General features: G+C 42.8%; 1 protein-coding gene across 1 annotated transcript in view; it reads left to right on the top strand.

The window, feature by feature from the left end:
- Nucleotides 1-897: 897 nt before the first annotated feature.
- The window catches only part of LOC311268457 (E3 ubiquitin-protein ligase SMURF2-like), a 53600-nt gene continuing 32471 nt past the window's right edge, over nucleotides 898-22026 (top strand). The window contains 1 exon segment of the mRNA XM_084372132.1: nucleotides 898-1340. Within this exon segment, the coding sequence (XP_084228258.1) occupies nucleotides 1289-1340 (52 nt within the window). The 5' untranslated portion in view covers nucleotides 898-1288.

The following is a 22026-nucleotide window of genomic DNA, read 5'->3' as shown; positions in this document are numbered from 1 at the left end:
ATAGTTTGATGAGGTTGTGAAGTAGCATGGGATCATAGGAGTTGTCTTCATTGCTAAACAACCACCCTTGCTGATGATAATCTATCAGACTTGACTCAGGCAGAAATCAGGCTCATAGGCGAGGTAATGTATTTACGTTTTATGTGTAGTCACCTTTGCTGACTTCCTTCATCACTGTTTAATGTTTGATGTGGCGATTACCCAGAAGTTATAGCGACAGGTGACCAGGTAACATGCAAGCGTTACCATGAATAAAATTATGTATATCTCTGGGTTTCAACATTGTTGAAAACATTTGGGATAATATAAGTACACAACTCAACAAAATACAGAAGAAAAGTCTTGTCATCTTTAGACATATTAATGTGGAAATATTACATATTACATCTTTAACAGAAGACATTTTAACATGTCAGTAAAAAAAAAGGTAAAGGCTCAAAAAATAAAAATGACTGAGGACTGAATTCCATTTAGCTGCTTCAATTACAGGACATCGAACACCTGTGCTTTCCTATTATGACGGCAAATTGCTGTGAAAAAGGGTCTATTCTGATTATTACTTATTCTTAGAAAATGGAAAATACCGTGAGCACAGTACTTTGACAGCTGACATAAATGAAATAGTTGTCTCTCTTAATGAAATAATTGTGGTGGTGGTGGTGGAAGGGGGCCTAGGGCTCCACAGGTTGCGGCTACGCCCCTGTCAAATGTCATAGTATTGTAATAAACACATGTTTATTTATGCCATCAAAGTAAAAGCAGGGACAGCTCATCACCACCTCGAGGACACACTGGGACCTGTGTGTGAATTACAGTGAGGTGCCACATGTTGGAGAAGTGTTTCACTCCCCCCAAAGTGTGCTGTCGTCACTGGTCAGCTCATACCAGCAGCCTGCTGAAGTGGGATCTGCACCGGAGGGCTCAACAGTTCAACTCTCGACGAGCGCAGAGAGGAGGACTCAGTCCGAGGCAGAAGATGTGAAGATAAGCACCGTGTTACAGCGCCGCGACTCCGCACTACTAGCTCGTTTTTCCACGTCTCGCCGGGCACAAGTCATTTCTAGTAAATGCACTTTGCAGCAGTGCCACACTCTCGATTGTCTTTTTTCTTTTTTTTAATTTTTCGCATCTGTGAGCGACCGCTATGGCAGTTCAGTTCACATCCGGGCCACAATGCCTTGACTCCATTATTGTCTAAAACTGGCGGAGAGGTTCATAAACCTTGTTATTTTTTTACAGTTAACCACACATTTTGACTACGCGCAGTGAAGGCTGGGACCAAGAGGAGATGTCTAACCAAGGAGTTCGGCGGAATGGCCCGGTGAAGCTGCGATTAACAGGTAGCTAGCAATGCTTTTAAATCCCCAAGTATATTCCCCCACACACTAGCTAGAAAGGCTCGGTGTATTTGCTGGATGGGAACAATTCCCATGGGCCATGGAGTTGGCTTAGCGCCGGTTCTTTCACCCGTGATTTCCAAGATTTTGCTAGCGGCTACAACGCATTTTAAATATTACTTGTTTTCACAGTGTTAGCTAATATTTTAAAAACTGACCGGGTGGGCTTGTAGATAACGCTGAATGTGGATATTATTGTTCTTGGAAATAGTCTGAACCTTGTGATTGTCGCCAGTAACCACCTCCAGCTATAACACGGGTCCCGGGCTATCGTAGCTATGAATTGTGTGGCTCTGCCATTGAGTTAATGAAACCGAAATTTAGGACGATATCTCGCATGTCTGTTTGATATTTATAAGTATGTCTTAGTGCTCTGCTGACAGACAGGCTCACATAAAGTTGGCTAGCTGGCGTTAGCCTAGCCGGACAGCCTGCTGCCAGCTAGCTATAATCAAGCCTTTATGGCTGAGATGACAGGCAGCTCCACAGGTCACAGGAGTCTGCAACTGCCACTGAGCAGTGTCCCATAACTGCCCACTGACAGACAGCTGCCTCCTTTGATTGTTATTGTTGCTAAAACAAGTCACCATTAAGTTGTGTTCCTGCACCAGCCTGAACCAATGAGCAGTTCACACTCCTACAGCATGATCCATGCTTGAAGCTTTTGAGACAGAGCACTTTGTTGTTTGGCTATCTCCCTCCCTCCCTCAGCTGTTTAGTTTGTGCCTTTTCAACACAAACAGCAAAGAAAGGTTGACGTGAGAGCACACTGTTTTGACTAGGAGAAGTGGCCGACAGCTGCCTCCCCCCCTTTTGATGCTCCTCCAGCATCTGTCTGACCTGAATCAAATTCCACGGCGGTGCTTTTCTATCAGAAAGGGGCCAAATTAAATATTTAAGCTGGTGCTGTCTCTGATAGGAATGAGTGGAGACAACAGGGAGGGATCTCAGCGTAATGAGCTGGAGGTGCAAGATGGCCAAGGACATCATGCTTTGAGCAACTCTTTGTATAGTTGTCAGAAGTCATTCAGGGTTCACTACATACAGGAGAGGAGTTTGATACTGAAATGAAGTACCTATTGTACCCATCGTATACATGATTTACAGGAGTGTGCACAGAATAAGTTTGAAATCATGCACCTTTAGGTTCCTTTTCTTCCAAAACAGCTAGGTTCTTGCTAAATGATGTGATTTTTGAGTCAATGTCATGTGGAAATACTTCTGCAAAAGAAAAGATTTTGAGCACTTTGCAATTAAGTATTTTGTCTGTTTGACAAGACATGGAGATATTGTGGTCTTCTGTTCTTCATTCAGTAGCACAGCATCAGAGTTTCTGACACTGCGTGAAATCTCCAGCCTGTTGGCCTGTTTGGTCAAAGCTTTATCATTCGGTGACGTCCCTCTGGGACATGTCACCATGAGGAATCTTTATACACAACTTTCATGTTGAGATCTAGAGTCCGTTAGTTTGTCTCTGCAGGTTGACATGGGCCGCAGTGGTCTCCTGGAGGAATGCTAAGAATGTGAGTCCGCTGTGAAAAAAAAAAGCGAGAGCTGAATCTCACAGACCATGATGCTGAGTGAGACTGTGCACCCCTCCAGACTGAAAATCATGCGTCTTAAAGACCAATAACATCACTAAATAAGATGTGTCTACTGCACGAGTCTGTCTGTATGTCTGTCAGCGGAGTCTTTTCAATGGCACAAGCAATCACTCCTCAGGGCAAATTTCTTTCCGAATTATGTAATATTGTGCCATGTCATCCACATGGTCAGCCCTGTCCCATAGCTGAGCTCACTGTCTTCCCTTTGAGTGCAAAGCAGAGCTCAGAGCAGACGGGAAGCTCTATAGGAAGGCAGCCATCGGGCGGTAAAGCCAAGGCAGAGAGACTACACTACACACTGTCATTACGTGTGTCTTTGTTTAGCACTGCACAGCTGTGTATACTAGGCTGATTAGATTGTTGCATAGGGAGTAATGGGCTCAGAGAGCTTCATTGCGACATTGTAGCTGCATGTTGTCATCTGTAGTCTGGTTGATTTTTAGACACATAACTGCAGACGAATTTGTTCTCAGGCGGGTCGTGAATGATGAGTTGCCACATTTAAACAGGCCTGTAGCTGTTTGTGCTGCAGGCGTCTCTCCTCACTGACAACCCCCCTTGTCCATTTGAACCAGATGTTGCAGATGTTTGCCAGCTATTAAACTGGAAAAATATGGCAAGCAAGCTGCTAAAACTAACACTTGGGGTGAGAATTGCCCCTCGCTACACGGGATAGGTTTCCATTATACTCTACAGCTGATCACTCCTAAGTTATGTGACACACAAACACCGCTAACGGCGTAGCGCGCACCATCCACCGAGTCATAAATTACATCATTAAGGCACGGCTCATTGCTTTGTCTGATCAGTCTTAAATTCTGTCATGACATAGCTCATGGTGTAATTTGCACCACTTTCCATGCAAACATACATTTGACGACACACTGCTGAATGCCAAGAGACAGAGTTCCCTCCGGTATGATTGAGACTTTGCAAAAAAGAGAATGCGTCCCCCCAATCGGTCACGAACTGTGAATCACAAGCTGTCTGCCACATAGAAGCAAAATCAGACTCATTAGAGAGGGCAAGAGTCAGTTCTGTCTTTTCCTCTGCATAAATCTTCTGCCCAGAAAGACGTGCAACAGAACGATAAATTAACCAAAGTTTGTTTGATTTTCTGGCCTGATTCAGATTCTTGACGTTTATTGCCGTTTTCGTCTTCACCAGGAGTTTACATGTGACTTGTTAAGCATATGGTTTGCTCATCTGAATTCTTTGGCGTAGCGCAGACGAGCAAAGAGAGCTATCTCAGTGGGATTCCCTAGAATTCTCCATTCGCATTCCCACCTCTTCCTCTCTGAGTCACTCCTGTTCTTTCCGACTGTAAGCTCCTTCCCCCTCAGACCGAGTCCAAAGCATATTTCACTCCCACCCTTACTAACTGAGCTTCCTCCGCACTTGCTGATCCCCTTTCTATCTGATGCACTCTCTGCAGGTAGTTGTGTCTTTCTTTTCATTTAATTAGCTGCTGTTGCAAATTAACAGGATTTGATGGCTCTGCAGCCAATTCTCCAAACAGACAGGCTGATTACCTTTGAATAAGTAGTTGCAATTTTTCCATGATCCTTTCCTGTGTAACATGACTGACAACTGAATGGACACAGATGCTGCTTGAGAATAAAGCAGACTTATTTTGAAGATGCAACAAAGGCCCTGGGGTCTCACACTGGCCCACTGTGTGGCTGTGAGTGAAAGGCTTAGGTCCCTCCTTTTGAATGCAAGTCCCCACTTTTTCAGAGCAGCGTAGTCTGACTGTAGTCTGCAGATGGGGGGGCTTTGGATGTCAGATAATTGAAGGCGAAACCCCCACAGCTGGGCACAGATGGGGCTGTGGAGGCAAAGGACCTGATGATCAAGACCGTTTTAATGTGGTCTGAGCTGGCGCTCTGTGCATTCATGTGGTCAGTCAGAGCCATTTTTACAGAGTGGCTGTATGGAAGTGATTTGGGTTCATCTGGGTGTTCAGACAGGATACATTGTAAATACATAGTGATTAGCTACATGTGGTGAACTGTTGACTCTACTGGCCCATCGTGGACATGCATGTTGAGCAAACATTTCCACATTTGGCTTTAATGAGACATATAAGAAAACAAATATAATGGCGGCAACAGACCAGAAATGAAACAGTAAAGTGGGGGGAATCAAAAAGGGAACTTAACAAGCAATTATTGCACATCATTTGTAAACATTTTCCTTCCCCCTGCTGCGAGCATCCCATAATTTTAAATTGTTCCATCAATTAATTGACTGGCTGGGGTTGGCTTTCCTGTTGGTTCAGCTGCTCTTCAATGAGGACAAAGCCTTCTGCGGTTGCTCTGCCCTCAACTGCCGCCAGCAACGGCCTGGAGGAAACCAGATGTAGCAGGGGGAGAGAGTGGGCAGTTTTTCGGAGAGGAAGTGCTCCCCGGACCCGAACACTTGTCCAAACGTCACCCCTGAAAGGTGGGGAGCAGAACAGTCCAGCAACCCCCTTTTGAGGTTCCCCTGTAATAATAAAGTGAAGAACTGCTGTTACTCAGCAGGTCGTTAGCCGTTTTGTGTGTTGGTTATAGCGCTGGGTGGCTTACAGCTCCGTTCTGTCACTGTATTATAACAGCGTGCCATGACTTTGATTAGTGGGCGGCATGTGTGGTTTGGAGAGATTGGCTCTTCACGCTGAGTAAAGCATCAACATTTCAGAATAGCTGCTTTTTAACATTAACAACTGATAATATTTCCTGTATGCACACACCCTGTTCATTTGGAGCCTGAACGGACAGAAAAAATGACCTACCGTTGTCTCGGTTTGTACTCCACTGTCTTGCAACAGTGGTTCTCAACCAGGGCTACTTGTACCCTAGGGGGTATTCCCACAGTTGCAAGGGTGTAAGCAGAAAGACTCAAATACAATTTGATCTGAAAATAAAGTCCATTTGAGGGTGCCTGAAAACTGGTGAGAAAGCAAGCAGAGAAGTCTAAAAAGTAAGCTAAAAGCGCTGATAAATTGTTGAAATTGTAATTTAAATGTATTTGATAAGTGATTGAAATAATTAGCTTAAATTGATGGATCAACTTAAGGGATAAATGGCTGAAATAGTTAGCTAAAAAGTACCAGATAAGTGGCATGAGTTCACATTTGGAAAAATGTGTTGGAAACCATTACACTTGCAGTTGCTGTTGATTTTTGATTCATGCTTAATATGGTTTTATATATTTGTGTTGTCACCTCTCTCGTTACGTGGTGCTCAGTGGAGAGTATCTGTCAGTGAACGTTCATGTGATGTGCCTTAGCACATACTGCATTTATCCCCTGAGAGCAAATCCATTTGGGAACTGACGTTTACACACCAGAACATCTGCAACGCTATTCTCAAGCCTGAGCAGTATCTGACACATGAGCCACAACTCACCCTCTGACTTTTTTAATACTCGCCTGGTATATCATTCTGTGCCTTTTCACCCTCCTGTTGGAGGAAGAATATTATTCCTGCTCTGTAAGTGCACCTGAACGAGTCCTCTTTTATTTCCATTTTTATGATTTATGCAGTCAGTTTGCTGGAAGCCATGGTTAATTACAGTTCATAAAGAATTTAAATTAGTATGGTGTGTTCAGCCAGAGTGAGTCATATGATTTGAAATCTCAGTTGAGGATCCATACACCGCAACACACTGCAAGCTTGTGCTGGTCGTGTGCCTCCTGTAGTTCTGTCAGACAGCGGAGTGAGGGTGTCTCTGTGGGCTTGCAGAAGTGCTAATCCTCCTGGGTGGTTTGGGAAAGACCTTCTTCAAAGGCCTACTCTATTAACCTGGCTGTAATTGTTAATGGGTCAGAACTGGATTAGCTGTGAGTGTGAGGGTTGGGAGCTCCAGTGAGAACTCTGCTGTTTCTTGTCCGCAGGCTCTTCTGCTATCATTCCGGCCCGGCTGTTCTCCACACTGTCCCTCCCACCGCCCTTGCCCCTCTATTTCTTGCCTATTTCTTAAACTAGTGATCCCTTTGAAGTTAGAAACTTCACTTGGGGGTATTTTTTATCAGGAGGCGGCTGCATGCATATCCAATGTCTGTGTAGAACCCTGTTTGACTTTAGGTGCCCTTAGTTTTCTGCAGATAGTCTATACTGAAGAAGAAGGCACTTTCATCAGACATTTATCAGTATGGTTTGTTTTATTGATCAGCTGAGCCTTATGGCAATGTCTGTCACTGATGCTGTGGAAAGAGTGGCTTGTGAGGACCATTAGCGTATCACATTGACTTGATGGTAAGTCAGTTGAGGGTTACATAAAATGAAGAAAACATGCATGGGTAATATCGTCGTTGGATGGAGATATGAGACGCAGTTAAACAGATTTAAATGTGGTTGCTTTGACTGACAGCTAGCCGCTAGCTGTCTAGCTAGCTGTCACCATACTGGCTTCGTTCGACCAGTCTCAGCTCGTCCACGCTCCAACTCTCCCTATTTTTGGATGAGTGGGGACTAAAGCAGAGTCAGGCACTGGAGAGATGGCGACAACCGGAGCCATCACACTGAGCTTCATAATCCCTCTTTGGAAAACCTCACCGAGGCAACTTGCATGTTTCTATATAGGCTAAAACTTTGGAAATGAAAAATATTTGGGGGCATGGAGTTGAAAAAATTGGCTAACCAGACCCCTGCTCCTAATCTCTTCTTGAGGCTAGTGGCTCACAGCTACATTAGTCGCTACTAGCATAACACGTCTGAATCTCAGACAGACCGGCAAGTTGAATTTTGGGTAATGTAGATGCCAGGTTTTGACAAAGAAGAAGAATGTGTGGAAGAAAAAACATATTTTTGGTTGAGGCGCATTGATTTAGACAGTTTTTAAAAACTGACTGTCCATGGTGTCAAGCTTTCGGATTCTAGACTCGGTCACCTATCAAAAGTGGAGGAATGTTTGTAGATGGCTCTTCAACCTCAAGGCCTTTTAGCTCCTGAAAAGAATGCAACAGGGAATGGAGCAACCTATTGTGATGTGTTTAATTGTGAAAATTCATACTGCAGTCATGAACTGTCTCACTACATCTCTGGCTCTGAGGTCCCCCATCACACCCATTCCTCTATCACAATGCTGCTGGTACAACGGAGCCGCTTTCTGTTATCATTATACTGGTTACATTGGAAGGTTAAGGTCTTGTGTTTGTGAAAGGCCTCTCACGTCGCATTCCACTTTGATCCTTCAGTGACGCCGTGGCATTAGACTTGTTTCCTCCTTCATTTGTTTGGAGGGATGTCTGTGATTATTATCGTCTCTGAGCAGTGCGCCCAGGTGAGATCACTCAGCAAGTTTGCGCAAAGTCTCATTAGCCCTGATAAATATCCACACATGCAGCGGCCGTTTGATTTTTTCCTCGAAGCAGAGGTGGCGGCTGGGTGGTCAGAGCGCTCCTGCCCAGCTGTCTGATGGAGGAGGGTAACCTGAGAGTAATTCTTTGACGTGCCGGCTCTGCTTTAAACCTGGATGGACACGGGTTGATACGATTAACTCTGACTAACCTCAAGCAGATGGGGGGCTTCTCTAAAGTCTCCAGTGTTACCGGCAGGAGGAGGGTGGTGGTGGTGGTGAAGGGGGGCATGATTTGGTGCAAAAGCTGCAAGACGCCAACAGCTGACTCGAGGCGTCTGTCCGTGCATCGGCCTGACGTTTGAGCCCCTTCAGTCCTCTGAGGAGACGGGTCCAGAAGAGAGATGTTTATATTCACAGCGGATCACATTTCAAATGGCACCTCCGCCAAAGTTGAACAAATACACCGCAGGATTCCTGTGTAGTAAAAAAAAAGTCAAAATGCACACGGAAGCAAATGTGATATTTCAACACTGTTTTCTGAAGCTCCTGCTCTAGAAGAATCTTAAATATGTACAGAGGCCAATAGGTAGTCCTTATCCTTTGACTATTCTTGATTACTCTTGAGATTGACTCTTGTGTGTGACTGTCTACTAGATAAGAGTTTCAGAAAAAATTCATTATGAGACTAATCTTCAAATCCAAGACAGGGAGTACTGAAAGCCTTATGAGTCACCTCTGATGTTACAGAAACTTGAGTCAGTCATGTTGGGAATGTTTAGAGATGTTGCCCAATATTTACTCCTACAAACCTTGCTATTAAAGGCAAAGCGACTGATGTTCTAATTTACTGTCCAGGGCCTAAGGCAGAAAGAGGGCTCCTGTGATAAAAATTGTATGCAAGCCAACCCGGATGTTGCCTGGTTTCCCACGACTGAATGAAATTATTGTTTGGGTTTTGAATAAATTAAGAATCTCAGCTCAGGCTTGTGATGATCACATGAAGCATCCTCCACACATCAACACATTTTCTTTACTCAGTCTGAAAGCTACTGTTTAAGCTCCATAGTTTTACTTCTGTAAGGGCTTCTTTATATACGTGGTAATACATAGGCAAACTGATGAGATTTTATCGATAACATTGCCATTTTCGATTCTGCTTATTTGTCCGATTGCGCCTGCATTTTTCAAAAAATAACCTCAGCAGAAGTCTTAAGAATATGGCTTTGTTGAACAACCCGAGCTCTGAGAGGTGAGTTCATCAATGTGTAGCTAAATGTGGGTCAGACATGACGTGTGTCTACAAGACACGCGTCATCTAATTTAAACATGACGGCACATAGTAAAAGCTGTTTATGCTATGCACCTGCACTCAGTGGCATTTGGTCATGGTTTTTGAATCCAGAGACCACCATTACATCTCAGTGAGACATCAGGGCTAGTTTGTTTACTATTCCTGAGAATGAACATGTCACTCTGGAGGGAGGGGAGACATGGTGGATAAATTGGCTTTATCATGTATATGTATATATGTATGTATGTATGTATGTATATATGTACATATATATATATATATATATATATATATATATATATATATATGTCTATATGTATACCTGGACAGCTACAGGTAGCACACCTTTGCTCGCCTTCTGCATTTCCTCTTGAATTCTGGAAGGAGAGCTGAAACGATTAAACAATTAGTTAAACCACAACAAATAAAGTCGGTAAGTTGTTTTTGTCATTTCTAACTTAACTTAGGGGTTAGGGTTAGGCCTTTATTTGTCATATGTCATTGTAAAATTAATATCTTTGAGTTTCTGACATTTAGTCAAACTGAACAAGACATTTGAAGACGTCACCTTAGGTTCTGCAAAGTTGTGAGGGGCATTTTTGCCTTTTTTTTTATGTGTCATGGACTAAACGATTATTCTAAAATTAATTATGAAACAATATTGAAATTGATTGTTAATTGCAGCTTTCATTTTCACTGATATAAATGATTAAAAACATGATAATTGATAATTGCTGACATTTTATTACATCTGGAGAACAAAATATATAGGCCCGGACATATCCGCAGCACTACAGTCGTCATTATACACTGCCCGGCCCAAAAAAAAGTCTAACATTCCGTTGGACCGCTAGGTAGCTTTGATTACGGCACGCCTTCGCCATGTCATCGTTTTGATAAGCTTATGCAATGTCACAAAATGTATTTCCATCCAGAGTTGCATTTATTTTTCGCCAAGACCTTGTATTGATGATGGGAGAGTCGGGCCGCTGCGTAAAGTCTTATCCAGCCCAAAGATTCTCAATGTGGTTAAGGTTTGGACTCTGGTGGCAAATCAATGTGTGAAAATGATGTCTCATGCTCCCTGAACCACTCATTCACAATTTGAGCCCAATGAATCATGGCATTGTCACCTTGGAATATGCCCATGCCATCAGGAAAGAAAAAATCCATTGATGGAAAAACCTGGTCATTCAGTATAATCAGGTAGACAGCTGACCTCATTTTTTGGGCACATAACATTGCTGATTTGCTTAGTTAAATCCAAAATGTCCTATTTAACCTTATCCAAAAATAGTAGCTCCTACGATTGGGATATTTCACTTGGCCTTATTGTGATTTTGATAATATTTCAATTAATTGTGCAGCCTTGGTTGCAGCCCTATTCTCAAGACTTTGTAGTAGACAGCTGTCGAGTAGGGATGCGCCAATTGTGAAATTCTGGGCTGACACTGATATTCGAAATAACAATTTACCTGATAGCTGATGCCAATGTTTTTGTTGTTGTTTATTTTGTTTTTGTTGGTATTTATTTCCAATTTTGTGTCAGGGCAACATAAACTTTCATTATAAAAAAAACCCGCTGTTTTTCAGTCATTTAAGTTTTTTTACACTAAGCAGAAATTTGATCACACAAATGTATGAAACAACCTTCGATAACCTTTTTTTCCTGTGAAATTTCTTTTTTTTTAATTTTTAACCAATTGCTTCAAAAGCCCATTTAGCCTACCGTACAACTACCGACTCACCAGGAAGAATTTCAGTGCTTACATACCCTCACAAACTAATGGCAAGTTGTCATGGGGCAATAGCTCATGAATGTGCCAGCTCAAAATTGAAGTGACACAACAGATAAACATTGTCCACTACTATAGGTGAATGTCATCTTATTTAGTGATAGGCCATTAGCAGTCAACATGGTGAAAATCAGCCGATATATCGGTGCGTTGCTACTGTGCACTGCTTTCATGTACGATTATGACATGATTACTATCAGGATTCTTTAAAGTTGCAGAGGGTCCTCTCAGTCCAACTCATTCATTGGCAAGCTGCAGGGTAGAAAGGGAAAAATATGGCTGGGTGGTAATGATGTAACACCGCTCCCAGATGAAGTTGTGAAATCATTCTTAGAAACTGAACCTCCCCAGGATTTGAGGTGTTGGGTGGGAGTGGGGGACAAAAGTAGAGAAGCAAAGCAGCATTTCTGGCATTTAACACAGCTGTGTGGTGGTCCTCAACTTCTGTTAAACAGGTTGGTGCTATCCACAGTCTACGCTGCAGCTCGGTCCAGGCCTCTACGCTACACTCCTCCATTACATCAGAGGGTGCAGAGGAGCCAAGAAGCTAGGAGAGCCGTGCAGCCACTGAATTCAACTCGGGGTCCCAGCCAAAAGTAGTGCAAGCTTGCAGAAGCCCAAGCTGCGCTGTGCTCTGATTCGCACACTGTTTTGACTTCTCACTTAGCGGCAGCGGTGAAGGTGCAGTGGAAGAGTTTACTCGCCTGGATGACTGTCCGTTAGGCACGTTGTATCGCACAGAGTGGAAAGCCAGAGTGATGTACTCTGCAGGGGTAACAGGAATGCCACTAAAAATTGCCATTGTGGCATGGTTTCCCACTATTTGGAGCTGAAAATAGCCGGGGTGGACTCCTCTATTATGCAATTACAGTGTATCACGGAGGGAAAAGGTGACGTGAGACGGATGAAATGTTCTCACACTAAGAATGCTGCCAGCCTCTTTCCTCTCACGTGTGGATGTGTGTGGTGAGCTTCCTCATGTAACAGGTTTTGCAAAGGAAGATGAGCTCTTCATTTGCCTAAGGTGGTGCATCTTTGTTTATGCAGCTTTTGTCTTTGTTTAAGGACTGGTTTGGTTCGAAAGCAAGTGGTACAATAACAGTGTGTCCCACAGGTTGTTTACTTTGGTGGAGAGACCAGTCACCTTCATTATTTTGTGTTTTTTCAGCAGCCCTAATTTTCATCCATAAACTTTGTTTTTATTATTAAGGAAATGCTGAAATGTATCCATTACAGTATCCAAGAGTCCAGGGTGATGTCATCAAACGTCTGTCTTTTGTTTGACCAGCAGTCCAGAAACGTGTATCTGTATTTTTTTACTAAAAGAAATGACTCAAAACGATTAATTATCAAGTTCGAAGCGATTAACCATCCAGTTGTTTGCATCTGAATATTCTCAGTTTCGACCAGCTGTCTATCCATTCAGTATTTGGTATTCATCTTTCTTTAAGCAGATCCCCATTAGCTTCCACAAAGTGTTAGCTAGTCTTCTGGGATCCAAAGCAAGAACTACAAAAAGACAACAAAGTCACAAAGTATCAACAATAAATGGAAATACCAGCCAAATACAAAAATCAATATGCGATTGAACTGACTTTACACATGAGATTAAACAGAGAAAAACATCTGTGGACACAAAAACAACATTGTCACACACCCACAGCACAAAAAAAATATTTGTACAGATATTTACTGTCTGTAGTTAATGTAGTTACAGTCCTCCATCACAGCTGTCTGGGTTTTGTATCATGGCACCAAAAACCGAATCAAAAACAAAACTTGTCTCCTGACCAGTTATTCATCTTGGCTGGCTGCCCAGATATTAATGGTGTCTAATAATAAGTTGGCTCTGGTTCTCTAACAGTAGCGTTGATATTTATATATAGTACCACCTTGCTGAACAGACCTTTGCTTCCTCTGAGTGTCTCGCTGTGTTTCATTAGATCTCTCATCACTCCTCCAGCAGGTGCTGAGTGTGATGTATAATGATATATGGCTTCTCTTACTCATGGCCTTTTATCCTTCTATGAAGAGACGCTATGGGGGATGTATTATGTCTCCTGTCTTTCTCTTAATTCCACCGTTGTTTTATGCTTCTGGTCACAGTGATTTGGTGCAACAGATGTCCCCAGATGTCCTCCACTGTGTAACAGGAGTCCTGTGAATCTACATTGTCTGTGTTTGCTTTGCGTTATTTAATGTACATCTCAAGGGGCTGTGAGTTCGGACGTTTCACTGCTGCTTTCCTCTCCACTCCTCGATTGTTGACAAGGTTGTTCTTTCCCCTCACTTGGGGCACGTGTGAGACAGAGATGGAGCATGTCTTTGAATGCCTCTACACTTTTTTGAAACGCTTGGTCTTTTTCCCCTCTTTTTTTTATGTGTTTCCTTTCTGTTTTCCTCTCAGTATTAAATGATGCATGGGGAGATTTTGTTTCTCTTTTTCCTTTCTAATTTTCTAAATCTTGGAAATTGCAGGTCTGTTTAGAGGTATTAGAAGATTTTCCTGGCAGTTAGTAGTTCCATGATCATGTGCCACCAATGACTCTAATACCTGTACTATGTGACCAGAAGGAGTCTTATCAGATTTGCATATTACATAAGTGGATTTGCTAAGATATAAAAACCTGCCAAAGCTGGGATATTTCCCAGTGTCGACAACTCACTTCGCCCTAACCACATTTCCACAGTAAGCCTGCACCCCGTGAAGACTTGGACTGAAATCCTACCCTGCTTCCTCACTCTATTCTGCCTGACTGCAGTTAAGGGCTAAAGTTAAGTGGTGTAGCCAGGTCTTTAAAAAGTAACCCACTTTTGTCATGAATAGGGCAGCGCTGAATGTGTACTCAGTGAATGGGTGGTGTGGTTGCCTCGGTGGCAAATGCAGTGGACCTCTTCATAAAGTGGGGCCTTTTTTAGAGGTTGATTGTCTGTCTGGTATCTGCTGCACTTCCACTTACTTACATTACATCTTTCATGCGTCCGAATATGGAAGAAGATGGTAAATCGATTGGAATATGGTCTAATTGATCGTTTTTATAAGGGATTTAGATTTATTAAAAAAAGGTTGCCATCTCCCAAATCCAGCTGCTTTGAACTTAATGTCATCTAATTACATTCACAAAATCGTCATAGTCGTATCACAATTAATATAATTAACAACATGACAGCCTTGTGTTGTTTCCTCCTGTGTGTAAATACCTTTTCAATTCTTCATGGTTCTTTAGATGTGATGGAAATGAAAACAAGAACAAACAAGGATTTAATTGGTCTGGTTCCATTGCTCCTGGAACTTTTTGTCCGAAAAGCACTGTTGTTTGGTCGCTGAGGTGCTTTGGTTCAAAATGAACTTGGACTGATTCCCTATGAACTGCGCCTAATTTCCTTCCTGTGTCTGACTGAATGCCTGCGTGTCTGTGAGGTTGCCATGCATGGAAGCTCCAGCACCCAGCTACTCTCAGCTCCCCCCCCCCCCCCGACTGCAGCAGTCCCAGTGATGAGGCAGCGTTCAAAACCAAACACTAGCCCACATACTGTCACAGGAGATTGATTAAGAGATGGCTCAGAGATTAGCAGGAGACGGATGAAGAACAGGTTCACCAGCATGGCCATCACCACTTGTCAGTCACAACTCAGCCTTCTTCAACTCCGTTTTGCCCCCTCCCTTTAGGGTTAGGGAGGCGTGGAGAGGGGAAAAGGAAGCCTTTTTGTTTATAGAAGAACAATGCTGCGCATGAGAGTGCACAGACCTGTGTCTGGAGTCAAAAAAAAGGGCAGACAGACAGACAAACAGGCAGACAGGCAGAGGAAAGGTTGGGGGCTGGAAGATAGGGGAGGAGGAGGAGGTGCTGTTCCCTGAAGATGTTTCAGACTGTCTGCCTAGTCGGGTCAGTGCACTGGACTGGAGGAACCAGGTGGACAGGAAGGGAGGTTCACAATGGGGTCAGCCTGAGCCAGTGGGCCTGAAGAGATGTGTTTAGGTTCACACACAGTTACGATTCCACGCAAGGAGAAGATCGGCTGATGTTTTGAAATTCCTCCCCCTCTCTTTTCAGGCTGTGTGTTTCCAGACAGTTTTGACTTGGGACAGGGATGGTAGTGGTGGAATATTACCAGGCGGTTGTCTCTGTTCCCACACGTCCTCTAACTCATAGGCTCCAGTGTAATGGTTGACCGCAGAGTAACAGACAACAGGCTGCAGTGTGAACCCTCTTTTCCCCATGGTGCTCTTTCTCTTTTCCCATGCTTCGTCGTGTGTGAATGCGACTGTGGAAGTGTTCATGTATGTTGCTCCACTACACAGTTCCATCTTGTCTCGACCAGCGATTGCTGCCATGGCGACAACCCTTACCCTCCCTCCCCCTGGACATCACGTGACCCTCTCCCTTCCCAGGTGTTTGGCTTGCGTCTGGCGGACTTCATTGATTCGCCTGCACAGTAGGGCTCTTTGTGCGCCAGCCTGTGAGAAACTGGGCCCATCCTCTCCCCACAGGTGGAACTTTAACTTCACCCCAAGGTCTCAGTCTCTGCCTGCAAAGAGCTGCTGTTGCCACTCAGAGGAATTGATTTTTATTAAGAGACAGGCTGGCAAAGGTAGGGGCTAAAAAAAAATCTGAGCTGATAATCAGCCGTACGTGGTGTTTGTTTAGCTTTCACTGCTGTCCTCGGGGGAAGCAGCCCTGTTTGGGCCGTAATGTGGAAAGCCATTATGTGACTAATAAGCTGCAGTGAGCCGAGAACATACACACAACACCCGAGCCTGAGTCACTGACAATTTTGTTAACGTAATTTGTTTCTTCCAGTGGTAGTGTGTGAGGCTGTAGGTGGTCGTTAGATGATGCTGCATTTTTTCTAAACAATGTTTTCATGCGTTTTAAACCAATTTTATGGATGAGCCTCAAGATTCGGTACCCTTCTCCTGTGGTCTGTTTAAACTAACAGTGCTCAGTAAAAGACAAGTAGGACGTCAGCCTAAAAGGTTTTGGTCATTTATCAGATGGAGGGAACAGTATGTGATCCCTGCTTCTGCTCAAAAGTTTAGTGTGGTTGAGCCAATGATGGAAATATTAACTTATCGTTCACAGTCATAAATTCAGATATGGATGGGCCTTATGCCGACTTGTCATCCCTTTCAAAAGTCAGTGCTGGTCTAAATGATGGCTGTAAGTGGAAAAGACCTCTGATGTTGCTTTCTTTGTTTATTGTCTTTTAAAATGTCTAATAGCCGTCTCTTGCTGCAGTCCCTGGCTGTGTGAGGCAGTGCGACCGGAATGAGAAACACAGGCGACACAGAGAAACCCTTCTCTCAGCTCTGCCTCCATACTTGCCGTCGCTATGACGACAAAGGATTTTAGATGGGCCGAGATGCAAAGGGGGTTATGCGATGCTTTTCCGGAGTGTGTCAGTGTGATTTTTGTGACAGAAGGAAAAAGTTGGAGACCATTAATGAGTTTAACAATACAGTTGGCTACTCATTTACTATTTTGCTATTTAATATATTATACAGATACACGACTGATGCTGTCGTGTATCAACTATTTTGATATTCAATGAATCACTTCAGTCACTTTTTAAGCCAGACATCTCTCTGGTTTCGACTTCACAAATGTAATTCTTTTCTGTGATATGGCATCAATTTGAATTTCTTTTTTTTTTGGATGATTGTTTGGTAAAATTATATAGAAGATATCACCTTTGATTCAGTAATCAGAAAAAGTATTTTCTCACGGTCTGAAAATGATTAATCAACTAAACAAAGGAATCAAAACTTGGTTGTTGTGACACTATAGTTTGCCAGGCCAAAACCAAAATATTTTAGAAAAAACACCATAAGACAAGAACATGACTATCAAAAGTTCATCAGATTCAGTTGATATAGCTGCATATTGTCACATTTTTGTACTGTGAAAAATTCTCCCATAATGTGAAGGATGAAGTTGTTTGTAAACCGAGTTTTTCTGAAAGTGGTTTTATGTTACATCTAACATCCCCTCCCTCGACACCATACGTTTAAGGAATAATGACTACATCCCGTGTAGTTTAGTCACTCAGACATTTCTTAGATCTGCAGCTTATTCAAGCTGAATTTTTGTCTCGTCTAACCCCTCAGCCCAAATTAATGCTGGCAATGTTATTTGGTTGAGCTAAAAATGGCCCCTCCCTTAAATCAGCATTCTGTAAAGTGCAGCCATGGAACAGAAATGATGTGATCTGAGCTGGCGTCTGATATGAGCTTTTAATGTTTCTAATTTTCCCATCATTTCTTTAATCTTGGAACTGTGTGTGTGTTCTTCACATTGTGGTGTTGACTGTGTGTGTGCTGACGTATGTGTCTCTTTTCCATTTTCATGTAGAAGGAGAGAGAGAGAGGGAGAGCACGTCATTATATTTGTCGTTCTGTGAGCATGAGAAAGCCCGCCCAGGGTGACCAATAAAACAACAGATTTACGACTCTGCCCTGTAGGTGCAAGCTCGCCCACTTCCTTTTCTTGGAGAAGGCTTCTGTCATCAGGACTGCATTTCCCATAACAGCACACATTTTTTGGGGGGCATTTCTGTGGGCTGGCAGGTAAAGAGGCACCGCCATTTCTATTGATGTCTTTTAAATAAAGCTTTTGATTCGGGAAAGAAAACGTAATGGCCTTTTTATGTTGGGTCATTTAGCTGCTAATGAAATATCTGTGTGAGGGGTTCAACATTACTGAGGCTCTACACTGAAATCTGCAGGCCCTGCTAAACCCATTCCTGAGCTTAAATAAAGTATTTTGGTGCCACTGAGTTTAATTTTTTCATCATCGGATCAAAACGTTAAGCTCCTTCTTTCATTGTTTCCCTCCTTACACTCTCCTGCCTGCTTGCCCTACATTCAGATCCCACCTCGCTGCTCCTCTTTCTGTTTATTTATTTGATTTCTTCTCCGAATTCAGAGCATCAGTTAAAATGAAAAACAACATTATTAGAGAGACTTTTTACATGCTGGAAGTGTGTGAGAAATTTTGATTTATGCACACAAAGGGCAAAGAGGGTTGCCAGAGAGAGGGAAGCAGAAACCCCAGAGATGCTCCATCAAACATAAATGAGGCCAATCTTTCCACAGAGGGTGACACGGCAGCTCCAACCAAGGGTCCCGAAAACCCAGCCCCCACCCTTCATGTCTCAGATCTGAGAGTGATTTGAGTCCTCAGAGACAGCAATATCAGTGACAGAAAGAAGGAGAGACTTTGCTGATCTCTATTAAACCCTCTGTCTGTCCTCAGAGCCTCGATTCCTGTAATGAAAAAAATAGACCAAACCTCAGGAAGAGCCTCTCCCAGGACAGATGTCATTTACAGAACAGACAGAGTCACAGAATATAGAGATTACAATGACGAAGTATCTGATTCAAGTAAATAAGATTAGATTTTAAAATATATTAAGGTTAGAAATATAGAATATATGGTGTAGCTTCATGTGTAAGCTAGCTACCATGTTACAACGTTTCTGTCCTTTTACCTCATTAATTATTCAGTGGTCATTTATTGATTAGTTATGTTGTACTTGCCAAGGTGGGGATGGTTTTATCACACATTAAGTCATAAGTTGTGACAATGTCCAACGTCATCATGAATGTAAATGGATGTAGTTTGTCACAAGAATGTACTACTGATTGAAATATAGAGAAAAGTTTCCTCTAGGTAGGCCTGTAACTTTTCATTATCACTTAATCTACCAATTATGATGATTTAGGTAATTGTTTAGTCTACAAATATACACACACAATTTTCCCAATAGTCCAAAACCCAAGGACCTTTCACTTACTGTCACGAACAACAGAAAAGCAGCAAATCCATACATAAAAAAAATGGAACCAGCGAATGTTGGACATTTTTGCTTGAAAATGATTAATCAATTATGGAAATTTTTGTCAACTAATTCTTGATTGAAAAATCAATTAACTAATCTTCAATTTTAAGTCAGGAGCCAGCAAACTCTTTCATAAGTGCTTGTTGGAGGGTCAAATAGATCTGGAAACCCCTTCCTCTACATCTTTCCGACATCGCATTAGAAGAGACTGTGTCCTACCATTTCAGTAACTTTCCAAGTAATAACACTTCTGATTTCTGATGTGGTTGGACAACACGTCTTACGAGCTGGTTCTAATGGAGCATGTACTCTTATCCTCTCCGATCTTTCCAACTGTTCTGCCACAGTTAATAAGGACTGACTTGTGCATGGTCCTGGCAAGGTGAGACGTCTAATCTTGAAACTCATTTGTATTGTGCAATCTTGCTGAAACTCCTTCACCGTATCCAAAATAAGCTACTGTTAAATTTAAACATAACTGGTGCGACAACCTGCTGTAGAGCTTAAAAGCAAAAATTCGTCTTGTATCCTTACAGAGCTATAGGACGTTGTGTCCTCCCCAAGCAAACTGATGTTTTTGACAGTGGGATTGCTCTTTGCGCTGCTGCATGCTTGATAAACACTTGCATGTACATGTCTGTCCCTCAGAGTGGTAAGCCTGCTGAGACAGTGGTGTAGAGCCTTACCAACCAGATTTTTGATTTCTCTGTTCTTGACGAGTAACATGTAATCATACTGATACTCAAAGTAACCTGGTTACACACATCTTTAAAATCAAAAATAACAGTTTTTCTCATGAATGTGTGAGGATTGCATTCTGATGGTTGGATTCCTCTGCGTCCTGGTTGCTGTCCTCACGCTCTCCTTCTCGCCTCAGACTCCTAATTGGCTTCCCCGCTGCCATTGTCTCTCTGCGTGGACCATTCCAGCGGTTTTCTGTTTTCAGCTGTAATCCAGCCCCTTGTATGTTTTCATAAGGAACCTATATAGGTATAATTGTAGTGTTGGCTTCCTGCTGTGTGGCTGGCCGAGGAACAGTCATGTACTTACAGTAGGGTCCGCAGTTTGTCTCAGCTGGGTTTGGTGTTAAGCTGAGCTGGCCACTGTGTGGGCCCTGTAATGTCCTGCCTTACCCTGCAGTTGGTCTCCTTTTGTCTTAACTGTCATTTCTTCGTTCCTGTTGGACTTTTAATGCAGTGGTAGTTGCCACTGCCTTACCTTGCTTTAGCGTCATATTTCCCAGTGGTTCACTATTCTTTCTCTCCACCTCATGCGGATTTATTGCATTGTGAATTCTAGACTGGAATTGAATTCTATTCTGACACAGTGCTTGATGTTTTTCCCCTATGGAAACACCATCAAATCAGTGTCGGGCTCTTTCGCACATTATATACATGTTGTCTATAGCATTGTATCGACACAAAACAAACTGTCACCTGTTGCTTCATCTCTACCCCGATCACCTCTCCTCAAAGCATGCACATGCGCACACACAAACACACTTACTCCTCTGTGCCTGTTAATAATTAATTAGATCACTGGAGCTGGAGCGGAGTGCGAGTTGTCTCCAGGGCCGTGTGTGTGTATGTGTGTGTGCACGCGCGGTTTCGTCTGTATATTCAGGAAGAGCGCGACCGAAAGTGATGCATACCAGATGTTTTAGAATGAGGTGGGTTTCGCTGGAACGTAACACATTCCCAGGGATGTTTGCTGAAAGAAATTCTTCCTCATCTATCTAGCATGTTCTCCACCCCCTTCCCCGCCTCCCCTTCCCACCCAGGAGGGTATGCATCCACTTTACTTGTCTGTATTTTTCCTCCTTACTCTTTTTTTTTTTAAATAGAATTCTTGTCATTAAACTCACAACCTTGTGTTGTGTGTGTGTGTCCCTTGTGCATCTGAAAATGGCACGTATATGTAGATGTTGGTGTGTCTGACGCTGGTGAAGCAGGTGATTTGTGTGTTTAATTTTGCGGCCTCCTCCCTCTTTCCTGGTGGGTTAAAATTGTTTCAGCTCAGGCCTAAAGTGATTCAGGCTGATAGTGTGTGTGTGTGTGTGTGGGGGGGGGGGGGGGGGCATGGGATGGAGGCATGGGATGGAGGGGGCAGAGGAATTGCTGCAGACTGAAAAGCTTAAGCTGCAGTCTGCCACTGTAGGTGTGCTTTTGTCTCTTTGTGTTAGGAAAGTAAAGGCTGAGCACTTTCCCTGCACATGAGGGGAATAGGTGAGCCAAGCAAGAGAAAACTCTGCTCCAGCCAGTGAGGGCTGCAACTAACAACTGTTTTAGGCATGGATTGATTTTTTTCTTGATGAATCAATTAATGGTTTGGTCTTTTTAAATGGCAGAAATGGTGAAAATAGCCTCTAACAAATGTTGCATTGCTCGTTTGGTCTTTACAAAGATTCAGTTTGCTCGCCCACAAGGCAAAGAAAAGCAGCTAAGCATCGCAAGCTGGAACCTGAAAACCAGAAGCATGTTGCGTTTTTTGCTTGAAAATGTATTGTAATGATTCATTTATTATCAAAATAGCTTCATTATTAGTCAGTCAGACTCTTGATTAACTAATAAAATGCCATGCAAATGTCACTGATGAAAGGTGTGAAATGGCTCCATATGGTAGCATGTTGCTTGTCACATTGCAGCTGTCATCTTTGGACCGGTCTGTTATTATATGAACAAAACTAGAGTCACACCATACAGGTTTTAAAATATATAGAAATACAAATGTGTGTGTTTTTCCACTTTAAAGTTAAATTAACTACTTAAAAATTTGTAAAAATACATTCACGTCCTCCTTCTCAAGGAAAA

This window comes from Pagrus pagrus (genome assembly GCF_965226575.1).
Source record: "Pagrus pagrus genome assembly, chromosome: 13".
NCBI lineage: Eukaryota > Metazoa > Chordata > Actinopteri > Spariformes > Sparidae > Pagrus > Pagrus pagrus.
Note: the sequence above shows the minus strand (reverse complement) of the source record. Positions and strands in the feature narration are given on the sequence as shown.